General features: G+C 38.2%; 1 protein-coding gene and 1 long non-coding RNA gene across 4 annotated transcripts; one reads left to right on the top strand and one right to left on the bottom strand.

Annotated features, from left to right (window-relative positions):
- Positions 1–4,060: 4,060 nt before the first annotated feature.
- Positions 4,061–26,632, top strand: G2E3 (G2/M-phase specific E3 ubiquitin protein ligase). Of its 3 annotated transcripts, none has more exons than XM_033061644.1 (16): positions 4,061–4,091; positions 6,014–6,069; positions 7,574–7,671; positions 11,103–11,204; positions 12,786–12,910; positions 13,979–14,144; positions 14,817–14,923; positions 15,979–16,095; positions 16,509–16,645; positions 16,741–16,873; positions 17,416–17,538; positions 18,695–19,005; positions 19,638–19,819; positions 19,979–20,151; positions 21,945–22,144; positions 22,709–26,632. In XM_033061644.1, exons 2-16 carry the CDS (start codon positions 6,033–6,035, stop codon positions 22,939–22,941), a joined length of 2,244 nt encoding a protein of 747 aa, XP_032917535.1. In that variant the 5' UTR covers positions 4,061–4,091; positions 6,014–6,032; the 3' UTR covers positions 22,942–26,632. The 3 variants fall into 3 exon arrangements, with proteins under 3 accessions (XP_032917535.1, XP_032917534.1, XP_032917533.1); XM_033061643.1 differs by having other exon boundaries at positions 16,723–16,873; XM_033061642.1 differs by lacking the exon at positions 4,061–4,091 and having other exon boundaries at positions 5,995–6,069; positions 16,509–16,633.
- On the bottom strand, positions 5,055–27,112 carry LOC116997236. Its single transcript, XR_004418139.1, has 2 exons — positions 26,984–27,112; positions 5,055–5,276 (listed from the first exon to the last, which is right to left on the bottom strand). It is a non-coding gene; the product is annotated as an uncharacterized LOC116997236 (long non-coding RNA).

Raw genomic sequence — 27,112 nt, 5'->3', positions numbered from 1 at the left:
GCGCTGCAGGACTTCTGACAGAAGTTTCTGATTCTCACAGAAGCCACCCTTGTAGCCACCCCCAGCCCTCGACACCTGGCCACACAAACCCCATACATACTTAAGTAAAATAGAAGAGCAGAGCAATCACTGAGGCCATCACCATTTTTCCTCTGCTTTTGTCCGACTCCAGTACTAAGCTTTTGTGGTGAAATTCCTGTATTAGCATTTCAATATTTTTTAAAGAGATTAATAGTTGCAAATCAACAAAGTTGCAAACAGACACTCTGGATCTTGGAGCTGGGATCTTCATGAATATGTAATTCAAAGGTATTTGTGCTGCACAGGACAGTTACACCCTCAGGGTACACCAGTGGTTTCTTGTGGGAGTGGACCTGTATTTCGATCTTGTCTGGGTCTGATGAAAACAAAAAGCTTGCAAGGTGCACTGAATGATGATTCACCATTGCCTGAGAAGGCAAAATTAGCATCTTGATTGGTCTTTAAAAAACATGTATTTTAAAAAATCCAACAACTCATTTTTATAAAGGCATATTCCTTTCCAGATTTGCCCTTGTATCTGTAAAAAATTGTGAGTGATGTTCAGGGCATCATTATGAAAGGAAGACAAAGTATGATTGACTGGATATTAGGTGAAAGGAATTTAGTCAACTCTGAATGAAGGTCAGCCCCCAATGACAATTCAAGGGTATGTTTCCAAACGCTTCCATGCTTTCCAAAATCTGGGTCTCTTTCTGACATTTCGATTGAAGAGCAGCATAAGCCCTAGACTATTAAGAAAAAAACTAGTGCTAATCACCTCTTCAGTAAGGCTGTCCATAAGATTTTGGCAGAAGTAGCTAAAGGGAGAACAGACAGAAACCTTTCAATTAAAAAAAAATTATATATATCATCTAATGTGCACTTTTACAGGATTTCAAGGTTTGAATTTTGTCTGATTTCTGTGTCCACTGACTGCTCCCTCATCTGAGTCTTCTTGGATTGCTTAAGGTAAACTGTTTCCCTCTGCTCTTGTTTATTACTGAACAAATAAGCTAGCTACAATCTATCCAAATGAAAAACTTTGGTTCAGCAGATTTCACCTAAATTTCCCCACTTTTGTTTATTTATAAAACCTATCAGATTTCCACAATAAATTAAACAGAAAATACCAGCCATTAAAGGAACAACCCCTGTCCACCTTTAAAATAAATATTTATTTAAATGTTCAAAGAAAATGTTTTCTATTCTACTTTACCTTTATAAGTAAGATTCTTGCCTGAGGTGGGTTAGGAATTTCATAAGCAAGGCTACTTATCTCACAAATTACGTATGTTAAATATTTATTTGCTCAAACAAGCATCTCAAGAAACATTAATCTATTTTAAACGTTTAAGAAATACTGGAAGGCGTCAACATTCAGAGAACTAAGTGGTAGTAGAATTTCAAAATATTTTCCCAACTGTTTTCCCTAAAGCTGCTTACTGTGCAAAAACAGATACAATTTTCTTTTGGAATACTTTATAAGTCTCTGAATCAAAAGTATTTCATCAGTATCACACACAATCTACTCTACAAAATGCCTTCTGCAAGGCAAGTATTAGCTGATATTCAAATACAGCTTCAAATATAAAACACAACATGAACTACTGAAGTAAAACAGCACATTCACATCTACAGTCTAGAGTTTGATCATTTGGATTGGGAGAAATTGAAGTTTTTTCTGACACTTACAGGATGAAAAAGGAAAAACTAATGCTTTTTTAACTGAACCTAAAAATCTCAACAAACTACCAATTAAAAATCAGAGAAATATAAACATAGCTGGTCATCACATGTAGAAAGAAAATTTTAAAGTGCTTTATCAGCTTCAGGAAGGGTAACTGATATGGTGGGTGCAATCACTTTCACTCAATAAATGCAGCTGTTTCCCCCACCCTGGTTTTCACAAGTGTCCAGATACACAGAAGAGACTTATTTCTACTTTTAGCTCAGGGAGGAAAAACTGTAAGCAATTTTTCCTATGTCCATCTGAAAAGCCAAGGAGTGGAACAGTTCTGTTACATTTACACAGGCCCATCAAGCTCCTGACCCAGGATGAACACAGCAATGCAGGCAGCAGATGATCGCTGCAGGGTGCAGCCCCACTGTCTCACAGCAGGAGAAATATCACCCCAACCACTGCTGTTCACATACCTGCCTGTTATCAGAGCAACCCTGGACCAGGAGACCTCAAACTGCTGTTTTGTGAGGAAATTCCTGCTGCCAAGAGTTTGTATGTGTCATTTTAAAAGACACCAAGAACAGTCAGAAGTGATTACAGATCAAACATTCAAACAAGAAACAGAAAATATAAAAGGGGAGAACTAGGAAAACAAAACACTTGTGTTTTGCAGTAAATAGTAAGCTAGTGCTTTTTAAAAGGGTTATGTGAGAACAAAAAAATAAGTCAGTCCATTATCTAAAAAAAAAAAAATTAAGGTAACCTGACATCTTTTAAAACAATTAAAGAATAAGGACTTTATTAGTTATGTTAATTTTATTATTATAGAACCATGTAAATCGAGTGTAACATGTGCCATCATGGTTACATCCTAAAAATTTTATAAGCTATAATACGAATAGTAAGCATCTCCATATGTGGTTTGGTGTTTTAGACAGCTTAACATACTTCAGATATTTAGAGGATGCACTGCTTGTCAAAGTTTTACATAAATATAGAAAAATGTTTGAGGCTGTCTCATTAAATTTAAATAAAACCCCACAAAGTTCATAAAACCCAGGAGAACACACAGACACACTTAAATGTTAATTCTTCTTTTAGAGCTCTTTCTCCCTTATGGGTAATAATCCTTTATTCACTAGATTGTTACTTGAGACAGATATATCCTGAATATGGCAGACTGGAATCAGACTCTCAAAAGACAACATTAAGCCTTATCATTTCCATTGGCAGTGTGACAATTCTTTTTATTTATTAGAATATTTATTTATTAGAATAGTCAGCGAGCTAGACAGGGTAAGGACAAGAATGATACTCTACACTTCTTGAAAATGTGCATTTGAAGACATCCTTCATTTCTTTTCAGAAGTACAGGCTGGAAGGATTAACAGCTCTTTAACATGCAGGACTTGGGCAATACACAGAAGTAGGTAAACCCCAGATACACAAACCCAGGAAGTAACAGAGACTGTGACAAAGACCAGAATTCTGACAGGCTATGGAAGGAAACATTCCATCCCATGGAGATTAAACTGGAACTTTCTAACTGATGAGGGGGAAAGATGATCACATATTTATCAGGAAAGAACAAAGTCATTACGGGATATTTTAGGGTATTCATATGACTGCGCAAAATGCATTACGGGATGTTCGGGGGAATGGGTGTGATGAAGGTACGTTATAGGTAAACAAGAGCAGGAAAACAGAGAGGCAGTGGGATAATGGGGCCAGTTGTGTGAAAACAAGCTGCAGGTCACCACACCTGCCCAACCAACTCCAGATTCCAGATAAACTCTCTGTTCCGACTCTGTGTGCCGCTGGAGAACTTCCAGCCAGGGCAAGTGATCTGGGATCTAGCTTGGTAGACTCCGGGCCCAACAGCCAGGTTACCGGGGGGAATAAAGGTCTGGAGCAGGTATTGGACAGACCAGCCTGGGGAGGGTAGGGATGAGCCGAGAGAGCCGCTCTCGATGGAGCGCAGGGCGCGGGTTTGAGCTGTCACCCGCTCAGCATTCCCACCGCATGGACCGCGGGACTGCAGCGCTCCAGCAGCACTCGCCAAATCCCAGCCAAATCCCGCTGGAACGAGCTCCCCTGTGACACAGTGCACCACCACCGGCATTCCAACGGCAAAACATCAGCACAAACATCAAATACAGTGGTTCACTGAGAAACTGCTTCTTACAGAGATTTCTTACAAAACCCGCAACTTTTTGTTTCCTCGGGCAAACCCTGCAGGGGAGGTCCGAAGGGCGCTGCCGGGAGCGGCAGGGCGCTGGGCGGGGCGGGCCGCGCTTCCGGCAGCGGGCGGATGTTGCCGTTTGAATCGGCCGTCGGTTGGCGCGGCCTGGAGCGGCCTGGCGCGGCCTGGAGCGGCCTGGCGCGAGCGGTGAGTGCCGCCCTCGGGGCTCCGCGGCGGCGGGAGCCGAGTGCCGCCCGGCCCGGGGCCACGCGGGGCGCTCCAGGGGCTGTGGGAGCTGCCGGGGCAGGGAGGCGGGAGCCCCTTCCTTCGCCGTGCGGGGAGCGACGTGCGGCAGCCTCCTAGCCCGTGCTTTGGGGAGCCGCCGCTGCTTGGCTCCCGCCGCTCGGAGCGGCAGGAGCTCCGGGAGTAACCAACCAAACATGCGCCCTGTGGCCTCCGCGCTGGCGGGACGCGGGCGGCGTCCCGGGGAGACGCGGAGTGCACACGGGAGGGGAGCGGGCGGGGGTCACGCACGGGACCTGCCGTGGCCCTTGTGGCTGTGGAGCCCTGCGAGGCTCGTGGGGAGCGCGGCCCCTGAGCCCGCACGCTCGGCTCCTCGGGCCGGGCCGGGAGCGCTCCGCGCCGCCCGGGGCTGCGTGCCGAGGGACGCGTCTGCCTCGGGACACCGCACCGGGCAGTCACCGCGGGGTCACCCGAACGTCCCAGCGCGTGGAAATTCAGGACAGACAGGGTGCACGGGAGAGTTCCTTTGTTCCTGTACTGGGGAAAACGTGTGCCTGATGCCGTGCTTCTTGGGGTTGGCTTTGGTTATGCTATTACAACCTCTAGTTAAAAGACTCTTGAAACGCCTTACGTTATGGAGCAGTTAAGCATTACAGAATTTAGCAAAATCTAAACACCCTTCTGAGGACTTTTCTAGCGTGTTTAGGCAAAGTAGATACGTTTTATTTACACCGGTTTTCTAGACACCGGGGGATAATTCCTGATTGTTCCTGTTTCGCAAACAGACTGATGAGGAATTGCTTTGTTCCTAAAAAAGCCCCGGGGTACTTATGCGGGGGGCCTGCAGTGGTTGATCCGCGTATCTTTTAACTTGTAAATTCGAACTTTGGGTTCCCTTACCTGAAAGAATTTGAGAAGTAGAGGGAATTGGGGGTGGTGTAGCGATTTATTTTTAATTTCTATTTTGCTGGAGCCGAGGAAAGGTGGGAAGGTGATTTTCTTTTTTCCCGTCACATATGTGCTTTTTCCACCTGTAGGGCTTTTTACCAAAAAAACTCGGCTTGTGTGGCTGTGTGTAGGTAGTTTCTTCGTTGTATTACTGCAGGAGCTTGAGAAGGGTGAAACAACAGTGAACATCCTGAGGAAATCCTAAAGAAAAGGAATGTGTGTATTAGGAATACAAGTTAGATCAATGTTTCTAAATAAATTCCTTTCCACTTCAAAATGTAAAATACATTGTCCTACATGGTATAAATTCCATTGTACGCATGTATCCCAGTTTTGGATTCTTCACCTTTTTTGTGTTTTGGAGGTTTTTTCCCTTTGACTTTTTTGCAGATTAGGATTTCTCTGATTAGGCCAAGTTCCTGCATTTTCTCCAAAGAGTGGAGGCTGTGTTCATAGTCGCATGACTACACAGTCTTTTTTTTTCATTTTGTTTCCATGTTCTTTGTATTACTACAGTCTTTATTTGAGCAGAAGTCAAAGCTGTTTCCTGGGTTATCTCTAGACCATTATTTTTGTTGCTTAAAATGAGTAAGAACTCTTCTCTACAATGAGGTTTGTAGATAACTAGCTGTTGTGTTGGACTTTATTTTCTCTTTTGAAAATCAAATATGTTGTTTTTTAGTTTGAAGAAATAGGTAATAGTTGCTATATCTCTCATTGGTCTAAGAATTCTTTTTTTCTGGGCAATTGCGTCGTGCTTTCTGAACCCCTATCTCTCACAATAACAGTTGAATTATAACATTCTTTTATCATAATCCTACTTTTAGTTTATTGAGTTTATGCACTCTTTTTGCAGTTTTAAATAAAACATAAAAGAGGTGTAGAATGTTCATTAATGCACTGGATCTATTTAATACCTTGTTTCTTTTGCATGACAGATAGCCAGAAGAACTCAGGATGAGTAAAACGAATAAGTTTAATGTTCAAAGCACATGTGAGTAAAATTTTTTATCAAATAATTTCAGAGATACTTAATCTGTATATATGATGCTAGTTATAACTTGTTTTATTTGGGCTCAAAGAGCAGGTGAGTTTCCAGTAAACAAATTACTGTGTTCAGTTTGAGGCTCTTCATTACAAGAAAGACAGGAAGCTCCTGAGAGGGTTCAGCAGAGGCCACAGAGATGATTTGGGGTCTGGAGCATCTCTCTTATGAGGAGAGACTGTGGGAGCTGGACCTGTTTAGTCTGGAGAAGACTGAGAGAGAGTCTCATTAACCCATGTAATTATCTCAGAGGCAGGTGCCACCTCAAGAGGATGGTGCCAGACTCTTCAGTGGTGCCCAGCAACAGGATGAGGAGCAATGGTTGTGAACTAAATCACAAAAAGTTCCCCCTCCACATGAGGAAGACCTTCTTTACATTGAAGGTGACAGAGCACTGGAACAGGCTGCCCAGAGAGGTCATGGACCTTCCCTCTCTGGAGACACCCAAAACCCACCTGCACAAGGTCCTGTGTCACCTGCTCTAGGTGGCCTTGCCTTGCAGGGGGTTGGACCAGGTGATTCCAGAGGTCACTTACAACCCTAACCATTTTGTGATATTGTGTTGGAACCACCACTTGTTTCAAGAAATGAAAAAAAAATAACTTACAAACTGCCTTGGGTTTTTTTGCTGTAATTAGACTATTTTAAAATAATATTTTCTGCAGATGTTTTAAGAAAGTAATCTTGTGAAGTTAGCAGCCAAGTCACACGGAGCTGTGTTTGAGGTGTACCATTCAGGATTTCTTAGGCTAAAGCAGTAACCCTGTTCTTGTTACTATTGCTACTGTGGCTGGTCTTAATCTTAGAATATGTAAATGTGTTTTATGCATCTACTGGGAATTAAAGGGAAGCTGTTAAAAGTCCATGGAACTATGATAGTTGGCTAGAAACTTTGTTAAGTGGGAAATCCTCAAGGTTTTAGTTGAATTGAGTGTTCTTTCAACTTGTTAAATGTTTTTAAAAGCTGTTACAGAAAATTGCTTGGCACTATTCACTTGCTTCACCAAGATTATCACACAGGTAGACAAATGGTTCATTCATGGATTCTGATATGGGGATGACTTTGCATATAGTAGTAAAAACAACTAGATGACATTTCACATGCACCTGAACATTGTTGACCATTTGATAATTCTCTTTGGGTGTTTTGGGAAGAATATTTCAATTGGGAGCACAGTCTGCATGTGAATTTAACTTGGCTCGTAGACCACTCCTAAATCCAGCAGGCTAGTGAAGAATTTTCTTTATAGTAACTAGAGGAGGAACAAATGCAGATTCTTTTGTATCTATTATAAAATTCACCATTAAGGTAAGGGATATCTGCTGTCCTTTATCCAGTAATCTACTTGAAGATGCGTGTGATTTAAAAGAGGTGAAAGCTACTGCTCTGTAGCTGATCCATAGTAATTCCAGTACACTCACTATTGATTATTATCATGATTCTGTATTTCAGTTTGTGTTCTTTGTGGACTGACAGATGACTGCACTGAAAAGTATGGAGAAAAAAGGACCTATGTGGAATACAATCTCACTGTTCATTATTACTGTTTGGTAAGTGTATGGTATTGATCTTGGAGTTTCTTGTTTTATCTGAAAAAAAAAAAAAAGTGCAACAAGTATTTAATACTAATAGCCTGTCCTGTTGTTGTAACAATTCTGTTGTAACGCAGGAAATGTGAACTTTAGGTCATAGCCTTGAAGGCTTGTACTTGTTAGGTGCAGCAGATGAAAAAAGTAAATCCCAACAAGCTTTTATTCAAAGGTAAATACTGTTCATGGTCCATTTAAAGGAATTCATTAATTCTTCTAACCTATCATAGCAAACAGCAGTGAAGGTACATGTTAAGACAAAGAGAACAGTTTACATCTACATATTCCCACCTATAAGAAAAATGTAGTCTCAAAATTTGAAATGTGAAAATTCCACCCGGACAAAGTACAGAAAAACTTTTTTTTCTCGTTCCTCAATAGTTCTTACTGGCTGTAAGCTATTCCCTGACATTACACAGAGCACTGGGAACTTAAGTCCTAATTTTCAGTTAAGTTATATGTACCCTGTGATCATGTTAGTACAGTTTTACTAATCAGTAGAAGTTTATAATTTAAACAAAGCTGTAGATATAACCTGCAGCTTTTGTTATCACCTTTGACATTTTCCAAGATTCATATTCTTAAAGGTATACTTAAACTTCCCCTCAAACTCCAAATATTGGCAGGTCTTTAGGAAAAGTCTTTTGTTTGTTAGTAAATATAATTTAAATTGTTCTCCCCAGTTCTAAAATTACAGTAATTTCACGATTACAAGCCGCACCATTTTGACTAAAATTTTGCTCCCACACCGGAAATGTGGCTTACACTCAGGAGCGACTAATATGTGAATAATTTTCTGACATTTACAACCCCGGAAGTGCAAACTGAGGTGCCGAGTTGAGCAACCTGCCAGTAAAACCCGGGACTGCGTGATTGTTACACATTGGTTACTCTGTTGCGCCGCGGGTGGAGCCGGCTCTGTGCAGGCAGTGCGGGGGTTGAGGAAGGCAGGGGACTCCCTCCTTCAGGCAGCCCAGCCCAGGGGAGGCAGGGGGCTTCCTCCTGCTGGCCCCGCGGCTTGGGGGGAGGCGGGGGGCTCCATTCCCTCCTGCCACCGCCTCCGTGGGTGCCAGCAGGCTCCTTCCCCGGCCGTGGGAGCAGGGGGGCTCCATCCCCACCTCCCACCACGCCGCGGGTGCCGGCGGGCTCTGTCCCCGCCTGCCACCATGGCGCAGTGCCGGGCCGGGGTGAGTGACCCCAACGGCGGCCGGCCCCAGCGGCCCCGCCGAGTGGCAGCGCTGAACTGGACCACCTGGACCAGCCCCGAGCCCTCATGGCCCGAGCTGAGCCAGTAAACGCCACCATGCCGCGATTCTGTTACTAATTGGCAACTTTGTTGCACGCGGGTCCTCCCTGCGAATGACAGAGCGGCTTATAATTGGGTGCGGCTTGTGTATGGACAAAGAACGAAGTGTTTGCCAACACCCGGCGATGCGGCTTATAGTCAGTGCGGCTTGTAATCGTGAAATTACTGTAATGTCAAGTATCAGAAGTAATATAGGAGGTGTTTTCTCCACAAGTTCTTTGAAGAGTGTTGTAAATTATTTAATAGTTTGGATACTGAATCCTTTAAAAACTAAGGAGAGTGGAGGTTTTCTGGTTACATGAAAGTAGAAATACTTGGTTTTAAATAAATTGAAAGCAGCTGTAAGGAAATAGAGGCCATTATGCCATGTTAGTGGTAATTTTGTCCCATATATAAGACCATATCAAATGATAAGAAAGAATCCTATCCTGATGAACCGAAAGGAAAAGGCATGTATGCAATACTGAGTGTTAGGACTTAAAAGGTATTTTAACTGCAGGAAGATCATCACAGCATCTTTTACATTTTTTGTCTCTACTTCTTTTAAAAATGAGCAAAGCCCTTTATTTTACTTAAATATAGTGTATGTTATATAAGAGTTATACTAAGAGGCACATTAGTGACGGTTTAATTATTCTTTGCCAAATGTCTCACAGTTGGAAAAATATATTTAATTGGTTTGGGTATATAATCTTACATTTATTTGAGTAAAATATTGAATGGTGTGGTGTTGAAATTATAAAACAAGATTGTAAAGAATATAGAAGCATCAAGTTGTGAAACTCTTCAGTTATTTGAAGATTGTAATGTAGCTGCCTAACTTTAAATTATCATCAGGCTTTTCTGATTTGCCTAGTTACAGTAATTTCACGACCATAAGGCGCACCGGACTATAAGGCGCACCCCCCGGGAGTTGGCAACTTCGCAACTTTGTAGATCATATAAGGCGCACCGGACTATAGGGCGCATTATTTTTTTGCAGCGAGGAGCTGCGCGGCGCACAACAAAGTAACAAATTGCTGGCAGGTGCTCGATTTGCAAAGATTTTTCGAAGATCGGTGTAGCCTTTAAACGCAACCCCAGGCACCCTCCCCATGCAGCAGACCCCGGCACTCCTGCCCACCCCCCGGCGCTGGCTGACACGGCTCACAGCTCCCGGCTCCCACCGTGTGACCGCGCTGTGTCCTGGCTTTCCCCCCAGCCGGCGACGGCGCCGTTTCTCGGCGCTTTCCTGCGGCACTTTCCCACGGCTTCTCAGCACTTTCCCACGGCACTTTTTCGCCGCTTTTTTGTGGCGCTTTCCCGGGGTGCTTTCTCGCCGCATCTCGATGCTTTCCCGCAGCGCTTCTTGGCAGTTCCCCGCGGCCACGCTGCTTCACCCCGCCTGGTGGCCGTGCCAGTTCCCAGTTTCCCCTGCCCAGCAACCACGGCTCCCGCGGTTCCCGACTCCCCCCGCACAGCCGCAACTCCCACGGGTCCCGGCTCAGCTCGCACTTCCGGGTTCGCAAATTTCCGAACTTTGTACGTCAGATAAGGCGCACCGGACTATAAGGCGCACTTTCGGGTTCAGGGAAAAAATTTAGTCAAAAGGGTGCGCCTTATAGTCGTGAAATTACTGTACTTGATTCTGTGTTTATTTAAATCTCCTCTAAAATGAATTACTTTTCCTCTTAGGTGACACTTGAGTACAGTTACTTCCTACTGTGCTTCATTATCTCCACAGCACAATTGTCGTTCATATTAACACAGCTAATTTAATTTTACTTCTCCAAAGATTTATATGCTGAAAGTAATTGTTTTAAAATTATCTGAATAGTCTGTATACTTCAAAAAGGAAGGCAAAATACACTATCTTGGGCCTACAGCATTAAACAATACTTTGATATTATGAAATATTATTTTCATTTTACTGGTTATTGTCCTGTCAGACAAAAAAGTGTTTTATATCAGGTTTTTAATCATTAAAATGTTTCCGTGTGAGCTTTTTTAGACTAAGCTTCTCTCTTCTTACTTGACAAGCACAGTGTATGTAATTTTAAATCTTTAGGTTAGGTGATGTTTTAAAATACTTAATTTATTTTTGTAGTTGATGTCAAGTGGCATTTGGCAGAGAGGTGAAGAAGATGAAGGTGTAGATGGATTTTTAATCACAGATATTAGAAAAGAAGTAAATAGAGCTGCAAGACTGGTAAGAATGATGTCTTTGGAAAAAGGTAACTGTTACGTGCTCTTAGTACTGCCCATTGGGGCTTGTTTTTTTCCTCCAATGGTCAATGTGCTGAGCCCATTCAAGCCCCTGAATTTTACGTTTAGGTAACAAGTATATTGGGTTTGTGGGAACTGCAAGGAAACAAAACCGTGCCAAAAATGTAATGATTCACCCTTAAAGGCAAGGAAGTACCTAAGATTCATAAACGCTCATAAAGATACATAATACTGCTGGTAAATTGGGCAAAAACAGTGACAAAAGTCAGAAGGTCCACTGGAGATCAGAAAGTTTTATTAGTCAATTACACACATGGCATGGAAATTGGCCTGGGCTTTGTGGAGGGTACTGCCTTTTTAGAAATAGGTTTCTCCACCCCAAAGGTGCATTTATTGCCTTCTATGTGAGTTAGTTATCATGAGCAGTCTGTTCTTTCAGGTCTTTCTGGAAATGTGTTGAAGGGCTCTTGGGGTCTAAATCCTGCCCTATAGTCCATGCCCACTTCCTGCCACACGTTCCTGTGCTTGCACTATGATGTGGTTCTTTCTCACAGCAAAGTGAATCTGTGCTGGGCCCTCTGCTCCAGTCAAGTCTTGTTCTTTCTCACAGTGTGTTAGTACCCATAGTCCTTGTTTATCAGCAACAGTTCTTGTGTGTTACTGCCAGCAGTCCCTGGTTGGCTCTAGAGCCACGTGGTTATCAGTGTTTGACATCCACATTATTCTCTTGTCCTCTGGAAATCCAGAGCTCCAAGGGTTTCACTTTGGACCACTGTTTATAGGGTCACAAGAGGGTGTGCTTTAGTTACAGTAATTTTCCATCCTGGCTGCAATTTGAGTTTGTAGCTGTCTCTGAAGTTTCAGTAACAATACTATTCCACTTGGATTGTTATTTAGGCAACAAAAACAGTTTCCAAGGCTGTTTGTTGTAAAACAGGAGCTCATTTAGATACCTGTTAGTTCGTGGGAACAGACAGTGTTTTTGATGAACCTCGAGAGAGGCTTAGTCCAGTGCAGTTTGTTCAGGCTGAAGCCTAGAGAACATTTCTGAGGTCAGTGTGGCCTGGATGCTCCATTACAATTCATCCCACAACTGAAGTCAGCTTCCCTGGGCCTCTACAGTTTGCAACTATTTTTATTCCTTGGGTAAGTTGCAGATAAATAACAGTGGATTAAACTTTCATAGTACCTCATGACATTGTGCTGAGCTTGAAATGAGCTTGTGCTGACAGTAAATAATTTATGGATGCCTATATAAAAATATATATGTGTATGGCTATTATACCTATATAAACTATAGGTACTGGTAAAATAACTTGTATTTTATCTTATATATCACAAGACAATAGGCATATAAGCCAGTACATAAAGTCTGTGAAATAACTCACATATGCATATGTTTACTCATTGTTACAGAGCTAAACCACATTAGTCTTGTCACAGTTTTAATCTATTAGCTACTATTCTTTCTTACACTTTCTGTGGCTTTTCTGTTGGTTTAATTTCTGTACTTTACTTGTATTTAAAATGTTAATATTCTGTTTCCTAAACAAATTATTTCTAGAAATGTAATATCTGTAAGAAAAAGGGAGCCTCAATTGGATGTGTAGCTCCTAAGTGCAAACGAAGTTACCATTTTCCTTGTGGGTTACAAAGGGAATGCATTTTCCAGTTTATGGAAGACTTCAGGTGAGTTTTGGGGCTTTGTTGTTTTCCTATTTTCAATTTATTATATTTATGCAGGAAGTGACTTGGATTTCTTTCATGACTTGTTATTGGATAGACCAATAGTTGCAAATAATACCAGATTATGTAGGAAATGAATACCCGATTTGTGAAAGACATGAAAGTGAAACAGTTATATTGCATACCTAATATTTATAAACTCAATTCACAGCACTTTTAAATACTTTACTTTATGCTTATACTAGTATTTAAGTTGTTTATTGAATTGAGCAGTAAATTCTGAACTCTGCAATAAACTGCATAATGGTTGATTTGGATTTTTTGCCTGTCTCCTGTGCCTTTGTTGGAATGGCCAAGCTTTGGCTGCCTGTATCTTTCAGCAGTGAAAAGACAGTGTCTGCCCTTTTGTTGTGTTTCCAAGTTGATTAGAGATGGGACTGCAGGGGAAATGAAATGCACTTAATATCAAATATCTAAAAAGTGTTTTGTTTTCTTTTACTGTCATCTGTCTAGCATCTTGGCTGTAGTCAAAATACTCTTCAGTGCATTATCCTTGTGAGCCGAGTTTGTAGGGTGGATGGGTTGAAGTCTGGCAGGCACTTAATAAAAAACAGCTCTCATTATTTCAGGTGCTTGTAAAGACAAGGGATTTTCAGAAAGGTTTCTTCTAGAGCTGCATTTCTTTGATGTCATGGTATGGAATATCCCTTAGGTCAGTTGGGGTTAGCCATACCAGCTGTCTCACCTCCAAGTTCCTTGTGCATCCCTAGCCTGCTCACTGGTGGAGAGGGCTGAGAAACAGAAAAGGTCTGGACTTTGTTCAAGATCTGTTCAGCAATAGCTAAAACATCACTGTGATATCAACACTGATTTCCTCACAAATCTAAAACAACATCATTCAAGCTACTATTAAGAAATTTAACTCTAGCCTAGCCAAAACCAGTATATCTGCATTTTAAACTTGCTGCATAGCACTTGTTTATGAAAAATTGATTAATTAATTTTACTGTCTTCAAATTTTATGAAGAAGGTTCTTAAAATGTTAAGAGAACCATAAATTGCTATTTTTAGATCTTACTGTTGGGAGCATAGACCAGTCCAAGAGTTTACGGATAAAGAACCTAGAGGAGCTTCACAGTGTACAATATGCCTGGATTTGGTTGAACATCTTCCACTGTACACTGTATTGAAAAGTCCTTGCTGTAAAAATGCTTGGTTTCATCGAGAATGCTTGCAGGTAATACAGGTTCTCCCTTTCATTCTTTTTGCGACCATGGAGATCACATTTCTGCTTAAAAATAATGGAACAATTGCTTACCATTAAGTGTAGGTAGTAGGTATGAAGTATAGTAGGTTTGAAGAACAGTGCTTAAATTGTGTTATGGACACAAAAAGATTTTGAGTTTTTAATGCTATTAAATTTTCTCCCCCTGTGCCCCCTCCATGTTTCTGTATGTATGATATATACTTTATGCCTTTACGACTTTTAGGAACTGACGTTTAACCTAAGCAGTTGCTTTCTTGCAAGTCAGTAGGTGCAGAATCTCAGTGCTAAAATTTATCCATCATCAGTTCTCTTTGGCTAAATCCAGGACTAGAAAAAGTTACAACATTCTTTTTGTAAACTTACACTGCATCTGGAGAGTTTGACTGAAAAGGATGGTGCTTTCATTTATGAACCTTATTCTAGCATATGACCTCTTTCCTTTAAAGGAAGAGAAAATCTTTGCCATTTGCTTTAATGTCAAGTCATGTCATGATTGATATCAGCTTTAACACCAATGTCAGGACAGTATCCATGAATGTAATGCATCTCAATATTAAGACATCATTTATTGGCATCTTAAGGATGGTAGTAATTCAATAATTGGTCTGGTTTCTTTGTTGTGTTTTCTTTTTCTTGGCACAGTATCAAGCTTTGAGTGCTGGGATATTTTTCTTTAGGTGCACAGTATGTAATAACAAGGACAAATTTCAAAAGGAAATGTTGAGAATGGGCATACACATTCCAGAAAGGTAAGTAATTTTGTTAATGATTACTCTTGTATGAAAACTTTGATAGGCTGTTCTGAACATTTATTTTATTCTACAGTACTCCAAGTATTAATATATGAAACATTGGTTCTGCCTTCAATTGTAGAATTGTTCAATTTGGTAAGGAATAGCCTGTTTCCTTTTAGATATGCATAAAAATTGGCAAAGGTAAAATTATTTATCTCAAACATGAAACAGGAAGCTCTGAAAAATCATTTTTAATGGCATGATTCAACTTAAACTCTAAACCAAATTAGAAGATAAAAGCACTTCTCAAATACAATAATTTTTCCTCAACATAGACATTGCTAAGAAGTGTATTTTCTGTGCCCAAGTTTATTTATCTGAATTTCTGTCAAGACAGAATTGTAATTAAGTGATTACTCAGCCATACAGCTTCTATCTTCTGCCAAGGGATTGCAAAGGTTATGCCAGTACAATAACTGCTTCCAAACTTCCAAGGTGTTTTTCCTGTTTCTATCACCTGATAAGGCTCAAAATATGACAGAGATCAGAATGATGGTTCTGTGTTAAAATATTATTCCTTAATAACTATTAGTCTTTTCAGAAAGCACCATTAATTCCCTCTAGAGACAAAAGCTTTAGATTCTGGAGAGGAAGAAGAGTCAAAATAATTGATGAACTTTGCCGTACTGGCATGGAACATTCAGAGTTACCGTTTATGAAACCAGTTTCAGCAGTAACTTGAATAGGCTGCCTAAACGAATATCCTTGTTTTCTGAGAAAAAAATAGAACAGAGACAGAGCAAACATGGACTGAGGTCATGTGAAAAATAATAAATACTTGAAGTCCAAATAACTTCACACAAGAAAAAGTCTGTCTGCGTGTTTTATAGTATTATTTTAGTTACTAGACTTTACATCCCCCTCTCAGTTACCTAGAACCTCCATCTGTTACCTAGAGCATGACATGATTGAAATATATTCATATGTTTATTGCATTTTCCAAAATACAGAGTAACCCATTGAAAGGATCAGAAATAGTTCTGATATCCAATCTTCTGCCTTGTTTACAGAGATGCGTCTTGGGAACTTGAAGAAAATGCATATCAAGACTTACTGCATTGTTATCAACACTGTGATGTTAAAAGATGTCTTTGCAGGAAAGGAAGAGATTATAATGAACCTGATAGGTATGGTACTTTAGGAGGATAGAATTGTTTGTTTGACATGTATTTCTTTGTTGCTATTTATTAATATTTTTATTTACTTAAATGTTCTGATATTTTTCAGTATCAGGTTTTAATGTCAAGCCAACACACTGTCCAGACAGTGTTTGCTTTTACTCAATATAATCCTATTTCAATACTAATTTCTCTAATTTGATCTGGTTATAAAAGCCATGGAGTAGCTTTTTTTCTTGTTGCAGCGAATTATTAGTGTATCTTGCATGAAGAAAGTCTCCTTGATTAGACTCAATTCTACCAGACTGATAAAATTACGTTTTGTTGGTTTAGTGTCTGGATTGCACTTATTATTGAATGGTCTTTGTTTTAACTAGCCTCATTCTTCTGTCTAATTCTAATACCTATGTTTTTCATTCTAGTAAATGGGAAATAAAGCGTTGCCAGTACTGTGGTTCTCGTGGGACTCACTTGGCCTGTTCATCTATGAGATCATGGGAAGAAAACTGGGAGTGTATGGAGTGCAGAAGTATCTTTGCAACATCAGGTAAAATTAAGGGTGTGACAGTAATTTGTTAAATAATAACTTTAAAGTTATGTAAGCCTACTTTAAAACTAGCAAATTCATTAAATTAGTATCATGTTATCATACAGGGAAATACAGCAAACAGAAAAAGCGTGCTTTGGCTACCTCTGAAAAGACAAATGGAACAACTTGTTTGCTGGAAGAGCCATCTCCAAAGTCCCCTCGGCAGTCATCTGGATCTCCACGCAATTTTCTACTCCAGTGTGTAATTTTCTGTTTTCTTGCAGAAACTGATTCTTGCATAAAATAACACTTAAACATGAGGAAATGGTGGCTTATTCTGTAGGTAAAAAACTTACATTGATTTGCAAATCAAATCAAATTTGAATAAAGTTTGGTGATTTAAATTTTCTGAGTAAGCAATGAACTCTGGAAATTTGCTGTAGTTATTTGGATTTGGTGCCATGTGAACCACTTTTTAGTTTGGTAAAGATAGATCCTTGTTAAAGGAATTTTAACAATTTAGTTGATAACAATAGTATACAAACAGCAAAGTGTTTAAATTTGCTTATTGTTATTTTTTCCATTTTAATAGTATTCTAGAAGTCTGACTTAAAGATCTTCATAGTAATGTTTTCCTCTGCTGCAATAAAAACTTTTCAAGTTTGTAGAAACTAATATTTTTAGTTCTTACTTACTATGTCAGTCAGGACTTTCATCTGATGCTATTGCTACCTTGAAATAGGAAGTGTTCATTCATTCGTCAGTTATATCTCTTCTTAAAATGCTGTTTTGGCTTATAGCTCACCAAAGATAATGTGCCAGAACTTGTCACCTTGCTCACACCGAGAACTTCCAGCATCCAACAGAATGACAATGTCCTTATCTCCAGTGATGTCAAACGGGAGCTGGTCCCTGAGGCACAGGTATTTCTTCTATTTTTCTTATTTTGAAGAGTAATCTAGCACATGGCTTTATACTGTATTTCCTACAGAACATGTGGGGGGAATGTCTCTTTGTGTGTTTGTGTATGTACAGCAGTCATATGTATTTGTGTGTATGTGCAGTATCCATATATATTTCTGTGTGACTATATACAGTATGCATATGTATTTGTGTATGTATATATGTATACAGTCACTGCAAAAATAAGATTAGGATACACTTAAAGCCTGAAGTCATAGCTTGAGAAAGGTTTCTGCTATTAATAAGTTCTAGAGGAGTGCGAGGAGATAAGAATGAGAGCTACTGAGAATTTTTAGGTTAGGTAGTGGGGGATCAAAACCCAGAAATGCCTATTTGTCCTTACTGATGCATGGCTAAACATTCTTTAGAAAATTGGGAATGAAAAGAATCCTAATTGCTTTCTTCTGATTAGACATGTCCTAAATTTTTAATGTTTTTGTATCTGTAGTGTATGAATAGTTCATGATGGTGCTAAAACAACATGTTTTAATATAGAATATTCAGTTTTTAAGGACATAAAATTCACTATTTTCTTGTGAGTAGTTAATATATGGATTCTACCTGATGTGCTAAAAATTTTGATGAGGGAATGAGTTACTTCTAGTAGATACGGTATTTGAGGTAATTTTGGTTGGAAGCTAGAAAACAAAGAAAATATTTTGCTTTTTTTAAATGAGAATTTCCTTCCTACTCAAATCTACTTTTTATTGTAGTGACAAAGATTGTTCTAATTCAGTTGCAAAACATCTTTAACATAAAATTATAAACTCTTCAATTTCTCACTTGTTTCACTTTGTTTAAGTGTCAGTTCATTGTGTGAGAATTGTTTGGCACTGTGTTGGAGTCACTAAATTGAGAAAATCTGTTTTATGCCAGAGTAATTATTTCTACCTCCTTTTTTTGGTTCATAGAGGTATTTTAAAACTTGCCACTACAGTGTTAAAATTTTTTAAATCTATACTAAATGTTTTACCAATGTAATTCAGGCAATACCTGAATGTGCCACAGTGTTTAAAGAAGTGTTCTTCTTAATAGACTATTAAATTGGTTTTTGTGTAACTGTTGCTAATTATTAATTATAGATTTCATTTGAAAATACATGCAATTTTCTTGTAGGCGTTTAAGAGAGCAAAGAAAGGAAGTTTCTAATATACTGAAGGAGTTAAAGGTGCAAGTTAAAACAAAACCAACAAGACTTAACATCAATGCAGAAAATATTTGGAGTAGTGCTTTAAAAGGATTTAGACAGCGCATCTTCAGTCCCACAAATACTATTGAAGTAAGTTTCTCAAACAGCAAAAATAGATCGAAGACAAGTACTTCTGCTGCATCAAAGCACCATTTCTTCCAGTTGTTAATGCTTCACCTTCAGAATTCATCATTGTTTGAGGGCTCTTCTGGAAAGAATTTGTCACTTGATTTTCAAGGTAATTAGTTGCTTTGTTCAAAAACATATTGAGAAGTATATAGCTTAAAATAATTTTCAGTCTTCAGCCAGTATGAGTGAGTTCACAAGTATAGTCCTGAAGGATAAAAATGGGGGGTTGATTTTTTCATTTTTTCAATTCTAAAGGGGGATGGTGTGTGGATTTGCAATTTTAAAAAATTGGGTTGTTTGGAAAAGTTGATGACAACCATGAAAAGCAGCATGTAACTAGACTTAGAACTTTTTAATTAGTGTATTTGTTCTCTTTTAAGTGAATTTCTTTCTGACTCACATTCTCTGCTAATTATTTACCTTTCTCAAATTTCTAGAACATTATTTCTCATAGTGTGCTTCCCAAGGACTCCAAGTTAGCTTGAATTGTTATACTTCAGAATTAAATATATATTGGGTGTAAAGTGGAAGAGGAAGTTACATCTCCCAAACCTTGATAGTGGCTGAAGAGTTGGTGTGAAAAAGCATGGTACTCCTATGTAAAAATAGTCTGAAAAAAAGTTTGAACTAGCAGAAGATAGCAGAAGTTAAGAAGAAACAGCACTATGACATTTTCTATTTAAAAATGAGGATCAGAAATAATTTCCATGTATATAAATAAACATATTTTTCTATTTGCAGCACTAGAAGAAAATCTTTATTTTGAAGCTGGTAAAATGATTGCAGTTTCTCTGATTCATGGTGGTCCATCTCCTGGTTTCTTTTCCAAAACACTGTTCAAGTGTCTTGTCTATGGTCCAGAGAATGTGAAGCCAGCTTTGGAAGATGTTGCTGATGATGATGTAGCACAAACAATAAAAAAGGTAATATGCAATAAGTTTCATTCTATTTCTTGCTCAAGATTATAGTTGGAGATAAAAGACTTACTGAATATAAATTTTGTTGAAATTAAAAAGCTTATTTTTTATATATATGTATACAGATATGTGGTAAACAAGTGCCTAACTTATCTTTTTATGCAGATTAAATATGCAAATAGTCTGTCCAGCCTACAGTCTACACTACAGGACTGCTGTGAATTCCTCGCTGCTGCTGGATGTTTAAGACCTGTAACAGCTTTGTGTGATAAAAACATGCTGGTGAATGACATATTGATCTGTCATGTAATCAAGAAAGTTACTTTACCCTTAGAAAGGTTTGTTTTGCTTGAGTTTTTGAACTTTTTGGTTCTTTTCCTCACTGCAACTCTAAATAATATGTTGCTAAAACTAACTTTCACACGTTCTTGCTTATTTTCTCCATTTAAACCACTAAAGTGTGGTTTAAAGTGTACTGTAATTTTCAGTTGATTAAGTAGCAACTGTTAACTAGGTAGTTAAACTGAAAGACTGAAATTATTTCTGCATATCTGCTCTGACATCTCCCTGGGTCACATTCTTTTGTCAACCTTATGAAGAAGACAGATTCACAGTTTTTAAACTACAACCTCACAAAGACCTTTGTACTATAAAATTTCTCTAGCCTATGTTCAATTCTAATTTAGAACTGCTTGAGTTTGGAGTCTTTACGTTTTAGAAGTGTTTAACATATGCTTAAAATTCAAGTGAATTTTCTAGCATTCTAATTAGGGAGTTTGTGTGTGCCATTAGGAGTGTAATACTGTCAACAAGTGTAAGTTGGCCTACTTAGAACATAAGCATTGCATTGATGTTTCTGTGAGGCAGTGATGACCTCATTAGCTGGAAAAGTTGCAGCTCTTGGCTGTTCTTTGATTGGTCTCTGGCCTTATTTCCAATTCACATTTTTTGTTTGCTTGCCAAATGGCTTTGAATGCCATTTTTTCCAACAAGCAAGCCTGATTTAAACTTCACATATAGTGTTATCTTTGACAAATTTGATCAACTCAATCTCCCACAGCTATGGAAACTGATTCTTAATGTGAGGATTTTTTTTAAATGAAAGTCAGAGTCAGTCATGGTCCTTCAGTCAAGGCATGTTTGAACAATCTATATCATATTCTAAAATTAGTGAGTTAAAAAGTAAAACGTAATATTTAGTGCATTTGTTTGAGGTAGTGGGGTTTTGTGCGTTTTGGAAGATGGGCTTAAGATGCGCTTAAGTGAGTAGGACAAGAAATCACTTGTCACTGTAAAGCACTGAGTAACTAGAGAGTTGGTTATTTTAGCTGTTAAATGTTCTGTGCCACTAGGCACCACTGAAAAGAGTCTGTCTCTGACCTTCATATTGCCTTCAGATACTTCTACATGTTGAGATTCCGCCTGAACCTTTCCTTCTCTAGGCTGAAGAGTCCCAGTTCTCTCTCTCTGCCTCTCCTCATAGGGTTATGCTCTAGTCCCTTAATCGTCCAAGTGACCTTTGCCAGGCTCTCTCCAGTCATTATCTCTTGTACTGGAGAATGTGACACTGGACACAGACTTCAAGTGTGGCCTTTCTGCTGCTAAGCAGAGGAAGAATTATTACCTCCCTTGAGCTGCTGGCAACATGGTTCCTAGTACAGCCCAGGATGCTGCTGTCTGCATTTGCCACAGGCACAAATAATAGCATATAAGCACATGCAGACTTGCAAAAGCCAAGCAAAGGCTGTATTTTAAGATAACTCATTTTGTCTTTGGATAAGGAATTTGAGCTGTTTTCCAAAGACCTATTTTTAAGAAAAAGAATTGCTATATTTTCATACTAAAGCTATAAGTATACCTTGTACATACAGTCAAGTATCAGGAAATAAGGTTAATTTCTACATATCACTGGTACTTCTTTCATCTCCTCAAAAAGCTCTACAGAAATATTTAGATTGTTAAAATGAGAGTTAAATGCACTTCCCAAGATAAAGTGGGAGTACCATGTAACCTTCTTGACAACATTTAGAGAGTGGAGACGGGGAAGATTTATTATATCCCATCTTGCACCTTTATAAATTGCAGAGTTCTGATGCATGGTCATTCTTTTTTTTTCCCCCCCTCCTCCTAGTTTTAGGCAGGGTTTGAAAACCCTTGGCGTTCTAGAGAAAATGCAAATGCACCCAGATGCGTTCTCTAGCATATTTTGCCACAAACCTGAAAGACTTTCAGCGAAAACACTTTGTGATCTCTTTACAATCCATTCCTCATCAGATGTAAATAAAGTTGAAGGTGCTGGTTTTTGGACGGGCTATTTGCATGATGTGGAAAGTAAGTAATTTTAATTTTCTTTAATTAAAAAATCCTCCCCTTCCCTGTCCAGGTTATATAGTTGCTGGTATACATACAGAATTTTATTTAGTTCAGTGGTGTAAATAAATAAAGGGTTTGTATTCATTATCAGTTCCTAATTGTTCCTTCTTCCCCCTCTTTCTTACTAATTAGAATTTCTGAAACTGTTGCCCAAAACTTGAGAGGGGTAAATATATGAAAGACTGGTGCTACGATTCCTGTGAATTAGAAAATAAAAATCTAACACGCAACCTAAGTGATACAGAAAAATCATTTATTAGATAGATTGTCTGAAGTCTTGAAGACCACTGTTTTCCATCTTTTTCTTCCTGAACAGATTTTTGTATTCACTTCAGATTTTTCAGAACTAACTGAAGTGGGTTTTTCTTGCTAAACTTTTTCTTAGGTAGCCATATAACTGCATATTTATTCAGCATATTGGTTTGATTTCATGTGGGGTTTTTTCCTCTTAGCACTTAACATGCAGGGTAATGGTTTATGTGTAATAGACAATGAATGATAAAAGTTAATCCTGCTTTTTAGGTGGTGAGTCTGTAGTGACATTGGAGGATATTCTGCTCTTCGTAACAGGTTCCTGTTATATACCAGCCATTGGTTTTGATCCTGAACCTACTGTTAAATTTTTGCATATCAGGTATCCCATTGGAAACAGACTTCTTAATTGCTTAGAGCTTCCTATAACAGAGACATATCAGCAGTTCAAAAATAAAATGGAATTCACCATCAGAAACACACTAGGAGTTGAAGGGGAGTAAGTATTTTTGCTGTTAAACTGAATCTTGGAAACTTGAGTTTTTTCTGCAGGAACATCTGCTACCAGTTTACCACTGTATTTTTGGACAGCATGCTTTTAGTGTTTTTCCAGCCTTCCCCCTAAAATTATGCTAAAAGTTGTAATGTTATGAGATGGAAAACAATTTTCAAATTAAAAAAATCCTTACCTCCTGAATAATTTTCCTTTTGAAGTTGACCTTAAGAGTCCTCCATCTCTTGCAGAAGTAGTTTAAATGTCAGCTTTTGTGTAGACAGGTATAAAATGTTACCACACTGTAACAGGTAAGTATGTGGATAGTATGAAATATTTGGGTAACTTATTTATCAGAAACAAACCAGGTAAATTTTAAAGGTAATTGCTGTATAGCATTACATAAAACTGTGATGCAGTTCTTCAGTTCTATGTATATTTTTCTCAGTAATTGTTTTGTATTGATTCATTTACATTCTGATGGTTCATAGAAACCTAGGAAACTTTAAAAAATACTTGCAGTTTTTATGATCATTGTGGCAAGTGCATTCAAGGTCTGGAGAAAACATAGGTAAAATAATACAGTGTAAGGACAAAATCCAGTCGAACTTGTCTTTCTGTTTTTAAAGAAAATCTTTGACATTTTCACGTTTCTGCATTCTGTTGTCATACATTAATTTTTAATTACTCATAGAGTCAAAATAATAAAAATCAGAAGTAAATCTTGAACATGCAGCAATAAATAACTGGTCTTTCAAAGTGAAATATAGGAGCTAGACTTAATGTTGTTGAGTCTGAAAGAATAAACGTTTTTTGCTCATTAGAACATGTAAACTTGTTTTCCATTAAACTGTTTTCATACGACCATGCACTACCTAAACCTCTCCTTTAAACTAAAGGCAGTCTACCATCAAGTTTGTCTGCGCCTGACACATTTTTAGTTTTTATTCTAAACTCTTCCAATTCAGCCATACGTGCATTCTGAGCACCGTATAAAATACATTTTACTGCTGCGGTAATTTGTGTAAGTGGCCAGGCCATTAAAGCTGTAAAAGATAAGTAGTGAAATTCCTATAAAGCAATACTTCATTGTTATTAGTGCTAAAACTATGACATTAAAAGGACATTTAAATCCATTCTTTTTAAATGTATGCTGCTCTCTGTTTTGAAATTACGCTATTTCCCCTCTGTTAATTTTGACCTGTATTATATGTTCTGAACATAAGTTGTGCTATAGATGTAATATAGATACATATGTATATGTATGCACATTCTTCAAAATACTGGAAAGTAATCATACCCTTTTTTATTAACATAGCTTGAAAATAGAAGCAGGATTGCTTTACTTCTGAATTCCTGAGCAAGGAAGTACATCCACAGTAATTATAGATGGATAGGTGCTTCTGAAAAAATAATAGAAAGTCTAAGGAAATCATTGCAAGTCTTAGATCTGACATTTCTCACTACTAATGCCTAAAAAACCAACCTAATTGCATCAGTCTTGTAATTATAAATTTAAGCATATTAGAAATTAAGACGGGATTAGCAGTGGCTTTTGCTTGTTGGCCAAACGCATATTCAAGTCTCCCTTAAAAATAAACATACGATCTCTTGGAGAATGTAATTTGACTTGTTTATATACTAAGCATTTTCTCATTGTTTTCTTTTTTCCGATAATATTCTTTGTTTCTGATCTTTGCATAATTTTTTACTCTCATTCTGCCAATAAATTCTTTGTATTCTTTGCCTTCACAACGTTCTGTTACCATTACAGGGAGAGTGGTTTGGCACAGATTTGTTTACATAAGGATTCATATTGTATGTTTGTATTTTTCAAATACAATGCGTTTCCTGCAGATGTAATATTATACTTTAAAAATGAGTGCAGTATTTCTTTTTCTTGCCTAGTTAAAGATAAATGTGTTCTGTAATGTTATTCTTCCGAATGAGAAGTAAAAATTTTACAAAAGTAGCAAGCCAGAATGTAATTTTAAAGGACAAGGACTTTTGGTACCTGCAGTGGCAAGAGAAATTGTTCAGGAATTGGAATTAAATAAACTGCATTTTAAAATCTTCAATGGTGAAAGAAATAATAAAATGATGTGAATAGAAGGCTTTGAAAAATACCCAAGATTACAAAAATAGAGTTCACCCCTATTATTGCTTATTACTTTTAAACTCAGCAGTTGAAAGGCTTTTATATTGCTTGAAAGGGTTTTTCGTGCACAGAATTTGTTCCCGTTTTCTAATAGTGATGTGTACCCATTCAGGACAAGTAATCTTTTCCTTTTCTATTGGTTTGATCAGCTCTGTCTAGACATTCCAATATAATACTTCATGTATTCGAGTTGTATTCCTGAATGCTGCTATGGAAAGGAATTTCCTAATTTTCAGCATTTATTTATATAGACCAGTCATAAATTTATTTGGCCTGTTCATTAGCATTCCATTGAATAAACTAGCACAGAATGGCCTCCCTTGTCATGACATTGTAAGAGCAATTTATATAGCTATAAGGACCATAGGTTTTTTGTTGTAGCAGATCAATGAAGTGCAATATTATGGGGTAGTTTTCATTTTACATAAACATAACCTAAGGGACACCTGGAAATTAGGGAGGCTGCTTACTTTCAGTATTTCTGTAATACAGGGAGAATAATGGTGTATGCATCAGTTGAGTATTAAATATATTCTTATAATAGCTGCATCTTTTGTAAGATTTTCAGCACCACAAAAAAACTATTGCAGTCCATTTCATGTTTGGCCAAAGAACTTCATGCCACAGTTTCTGCATCAAACCCTTAGTTTCCATCTGGAATTAGCACATCAAATAAGCTATTTATTTTCTAGAGTGATCATTTTCTACTAAACAGTAATATATTAGTGAGTTTATTATGGTCTCCTTAACAATGTGCATATATTAAAAAAACACCCTTGAGTATTTTTGCTCTATTTTTGAAAAACTAAGAAATAAGAAATTTCTCTGACTTGTATTTTTACCCCTTCAGAAGATGCTTACCAAAAAAAGCTGTTAGCCTCTCTAACTGATTTAAGAGGGAAATATAGTCCAAAGTAGAAAAAAATTGTTCATACTACAAGTTTAACTATTGTGTGCTGCAGCTTTATTTTCATTAAGATGTTAAGTCCTGGAATTTGAAAACATGAGGGTTTTGAGTGTTAGTTAATAATTCACAGTCACATTCTGTATATGCATTTTGAAAATAGTATAAAAGAAACAGATTTAAATAGAAAGAATTGCAGCTTTGAAGCCTACAAAGTATGCTTTTCAAGTTTATCTTGAATCTGTTTTATATGGTAAAACATATTTAAAGCTATAACTACTATTTCTTACCTATGGGAATGTCTAGTTGGACAAAAGAAAAATTAAAAAGGTTTTGCTTTTTAAGTGTCAAATCATACGTACACAGAAAATAATTTTCAAGATGTTAATGTTTGTTTAAAAACCTACAGTGTAACCCTCTGATTTTTGTATTACATAAACAATGTTCTTTTGCAAGTTAAGGGATTTAGAATGTTATGCAAAAAAATGTAATTTTGTAAATTTTTTTTTTAGCTCTAACTTGAACTGTTGCATCTTCAAATAACGTTTTACATGACAGTTGTAGCATCGGTGTTGAAATAATCATTGATTGTGGGGAATACGGTGTATATCCAAAGTGCAATAAAAGGTTAAGTATGTAGCTTCCATGTTTTCATTTTGTTGATTTATGGGTTTTAGCCCTACAAGTGTTATCACATGTTTACCGGGATCCTGTTGTATCCGAAGCCGAGCTGGGGCAAGGACGGTCTTGCCCTGTGGGCTTGCTGTAAGGGCGTGAGGGCAGGGGCCTCGTGGGCATGTGCGACCCTGAGGCAAAGGAAAGCAAACTTCTAACTATAATCTAGCGTGATACCTCACTAAAACTACATTACTTCCTTTGTAGCTAGACCCCTGCTTTTGAAACATCAGTCAACATTTAGTCGTGAGGCGGTCGTATCAAAGCTGTTTCAGTTATTGCTTCTTGAAACTTCAGTCCGAGAGCATAACTTACCACCTACTCAATGGATAAGCGGTGCCTGTTGTTGTTCCCCGGTCGTGGCCGGCTGTTCCCGGCCGGGGCACGCCACAGGCCCGTGTTGTCAGTCGTCAGCGGGCGTTCCCGGCTCGCCGCTGCGGCGGA

The sequence above is a fragment of the Catharus ustulatus genome, chromosome 6 (assembly GCF_009819885.2).
Source record: "Catharus ustulatus isolate bCatUst1 chromosome 6, bCatUst1.pri.v2, whole genome shotgun sequence".
Lineage (NCBI taxonomy): Eukaryota > Metazoa > Chordata > Aves > Passeriformes > Turdidae > Catharus > Catharus ustulatus.
This window is presented reverse-complemented; position numbering and strand designations above follow the sequence as displayed.

Bases quoted from the DNA above. Each gene is read 5' to 3' on its own strand.
- G2E3 (XM_033061643.1), top strand. From the start codon at position 6,033: ATGAGTAAAACGAATAAGTTTAATGTTCAAAGCACAT. The intron at 16,646-16,722 runs GTGTGACAGTAA...TCATTAAATTAG, and splicing joins AACATCAGGTAAAATTAAGG to TATCATGTTATCATACAGGG. The intron at 17,539-18,694 runs GTATTTCTTCTA...ATTTTCTTGTAG, and splicing joins AGCTGGTCCCTGAGGCACAG to GCGTTTAAGAGAGCAAAGAA.